This window comes from Aplysia californica, unplaced genomic scaffold (genome assembly GCF_000002075.1).
Source record: "Aplysia californica isolate F4 #8 unplaced genomic scaffold, AplCal3.0 scaffold00069, whole genome shotgun sequence".
NCBI classification, from domain to species: Eukaryota; Metazoa; Mollusca; class Gastropoda; order Aplysiida; family Aplysiidae; genus Aplysia; species Aplysia californica.
Window position 1 is genome coordinate 1,739,167 of NW_004797339.1, and position 3,372 is coordinate 1,742,538.

The window sequence follows — 3,372 nt, forward strand, 5'->3', positions numbered from 1 at the left end:
AAACAACCCACCAAAATCTATACGAACACCGAGACTGGTTGCTGGAAGGAAGCAAATAGAGGGAGTAGGAGGGCGGGAGGAATGGGAATTAAGGTTACTGGAAGCAAAATTGTTTCTAGCTTTGCGACCGTGGGTAACATATTATCGCATTTGCAGAATTATCTGCGTATAAGAATCACGTGAGAAGTTTTTAAAAGTTTTTTTGCTAAAAATTTTGGCTTTAGAACTTTGCAGAACTCATTGATTAATTATGTCCAAACTCTTAAACTGCTGGTTGGGGCACTTTATTGGTGGATCAAAGTTCTTGGATGCAGCTGGGTCTAGTAGTCGTTCACAGAACTGCTTTCAGTATTTTCTAATATCTTATTTTGTACCAAGATTGTAGGCTTCGAAGACAGTGGCGCCCGATCCCATTTCGTAATCAATTGACAACTAAATAACGTCCCTGTCTCCTCCTCCATCTTCTTCTCTCTCTCTCTCTCTCTCTCTCTCTCTCTCTCTCTCTCTCTCTCTCTCTACCTCTCTGAATCCACCACTCCCCTATCTGACAATGCGTAAGGCACACAGGAATCCGATTATCACAAGTTTCTCAGGGAAAGTAGACATCTTATCAAAGTGTAGAGTAGAACAAACTTTAATAGCCCCATTGCCCCAATAATATAACGCCAATTTAATGATGACTTGAACAATCTCACCTGGAGCTGTAGTATTCGTTCAGTGTGGACTCGATAAGAAAAACATATTTGCCGTGACTATCTCGTACCCTGTCTATACCTTTGTCGTTATTTTCAACAAAGACATCTGGTTGCGACGTCATAAACGACCACATCCTCTGGTACAGAGACACTGTTGTTTGCTGTAAATAAGTAGTAAAGCATTTGTTTAAAACGCAGGTTTGGCTCCGTTCGTTTATAATTGATATCCATAGTATCTCTTAAAGCCAGATAGAGAAAATACACGGAAGCAATTAAGTAAGAGTTTTATTGAATAAACTTACGAGTTATTTGACAAGCCTTGGTGATTGAAAAAGCAGGAAATGGCACGAAGTCACATTTTGTGGGTTAATTTTAGTTTTTATAACTTCTTACTAAGGTTCAATCAGTGATATAATTTAAACCCAGAAGACTGCCTTTGTCACAACCATACCGTGTTGAAAGTAACATTAAAACCATAGAATTGAATAGAAACTGAGATAAATAGTTATCTCAAGGCACTTTTAAAAATCGTATTTTTAGATTCTAATGTATTACGCCCCTTCGACAAAATATAGATCACTGTAAAGGCAAGCTGTTTCCATCCTGTCATCCAGGCCCCACTAGGGCTGAGTGCAATGATGAAACATCTCAGCAGACAGGCGGAGATAGTCTATTTATATTTCTTTAAAAATAAAAAATCGACCTCTCAAGGTCTACGCGCAGCAACGAAAAAAATAACTATTTCTCAATAGTGGTAGGTTTAAGACAATTTTTTTTTTTAGGGGGGGTGGGGTGATAGTGTAAAAAAGCCTATAAAGCTCACGTTGAAAAACATGTAGGTGCTGCCTCCTCTGTATGGGCCGTACTTGATTTCCGTCTGCTTGACCAGGTCTTCAGCGGACCTGATACTTCCGCTCATGCGCATGGTGGTGAGGAAGGCTGCCAGGTTGGCCGTGTAGGAGGAGATGATGATGAGGGTGAAAAACCACCACACGCTCGTCACTATTCGCCCTGACACTGATCTGAAGAGAAATTATAAGGTTATACTGGAAATTTCGTTGGTTTCTTTACCGCCGAACAAACACAATAGATTACAAGGTTATAAAGCCTTATAGCGTGGAGGTATAACAGGAAAACATCTCTAAAATGTAACTTTTTTTTTAAAGTTTACGGTTACCATGGTAACGGCGGCCAAATTGAAACTAACAATTTTCATAAAGTAAAAAGGATGTTTTTATTTACAAACCAAATATGTTCAAATTTGGAACATTGATAGATATACACAAAACAAAATTTTGTGCTGTTAGGATATTAGATATCTTGAATAGGAAAAAAGTTAGAGATGGATAACTGACCAACCCCTTCATGTCTCTGAATTCGATTACATAATCATCCACGTTAATCACTTATGAATAGACCGATTTTCTTTTCCACTGGTATAAAGTTAGGTTATCGTTTGAATAACAATCCCTGAAATTTTCATTGGAATCAAAACAAAAATTAAAAAGTAGACAAATCAAAAATTGAAGTTTTGAGGAAAAAAACAACGACATTTTTGTTACATAATGGTCAAATAAAAGTTCTAGGACAGAAAATCTGAAAGATGATGATTGTAACACAACAAAGAGTAAGCACTTTTTAGATTTACAGGCGGGTGAAGTATTATCCCCCCCCCCCTCAAACCACCGCTTAAGAAAATATCCCCAAATAAAATGTTGAGCAGAAAGTGGATACGATGTGACAACGTCAAAAGATCAGGTGGTCTTGAAACCAAAGTTCGCTCAGAAATCAAAATAGTAGGAATGGAGGAAGAAAGAGAGAGGTGGATACCGAGAAAGGGAGAGGATGAAATAGAGAGAGAGAGGGGGGGGGGAAGAGAAACAGTGGGAGAGAGAGAAACAGACATATTGGGAGAGAGACAAGCAGAGACACAGTGACAGACATACAGACAGAGAGACAGATAGACAAAGAGAGAAAGAGTGTAAGCCATTGCAGAATACCTTATCGCTACAGCAAAGACACCTTATATCTCGTAAATGTGAATGTTCAACACCCCCATCTACTTGACATTGATCATTTATGAGGCAGGTTGTGCTTGTCTTGCCTATCAATCATGGCCAACGAGGACACAGAGGAATACAGTATCCCAGCAGACAGACCAAGATACAAGATTTTAAAAAACTTTCCATTCAAAAATCAAACTCAAGTCTACTGAGTGCCAAGGCAAAGAGCCTAACTTTCTACACGCGACTCTGGTACATCTAATTAAACATGAATAAAAAGAAAGCACAAATTAAAGTGGAAGACCTATATATATATAGGAGCTAAGTCATATATATAAATAATGACCCTGAGGTACAACGTGCATGCAAAAATGAGCAATTACTTTTGACATACGGTGTTATTAATTGGGAATAACCAAGAAGAGATAAAGAGTTTTAAAAAACAGCCCAAGTAACATCAGATGATGGCAATGAAAATGATCCTGAAAAGGGACTTTGAGTGAAGAGAAGCCTTTTGAAACAAAATAACTTCCATTCAAATGAGAGAAAAAGTAAGACAGACAGACAGACAGACATGACAGAAGGAAAGGAAAGAAGTTGGACCTACTATTTTTTTGTTTGTTTGAGTAGGTGTTTTACGGCACTCTCGATTCAGTTTTGTTCATAGGACCTAC

At 38.2% G+C, this 3,372-nt stretch overlaps 1 protein-coding gene across 1 annotated transcript in view; it reads right to left on the bottom strand.

Annotated features, from left to right (window-relative positions):
* The window catches only part of LOC100533396 (glutamate receptor 1), a gene marked incomplete in the record, with an annotated part of 109,299 nt that overhangs the window by 7,733 nt on the left and 98,194 nt on the right, over window positions 1-3,372 (bottom strand). The window contains 2 exon segments of the mRNA NM_001204681.1: window positions 696-856; window positions 1,519-1,716. Of these exon segments, the coding sequence (NP_001191610.1) occupies window positions 696-856; window positions 1,519-1,716 (359 nt within the window).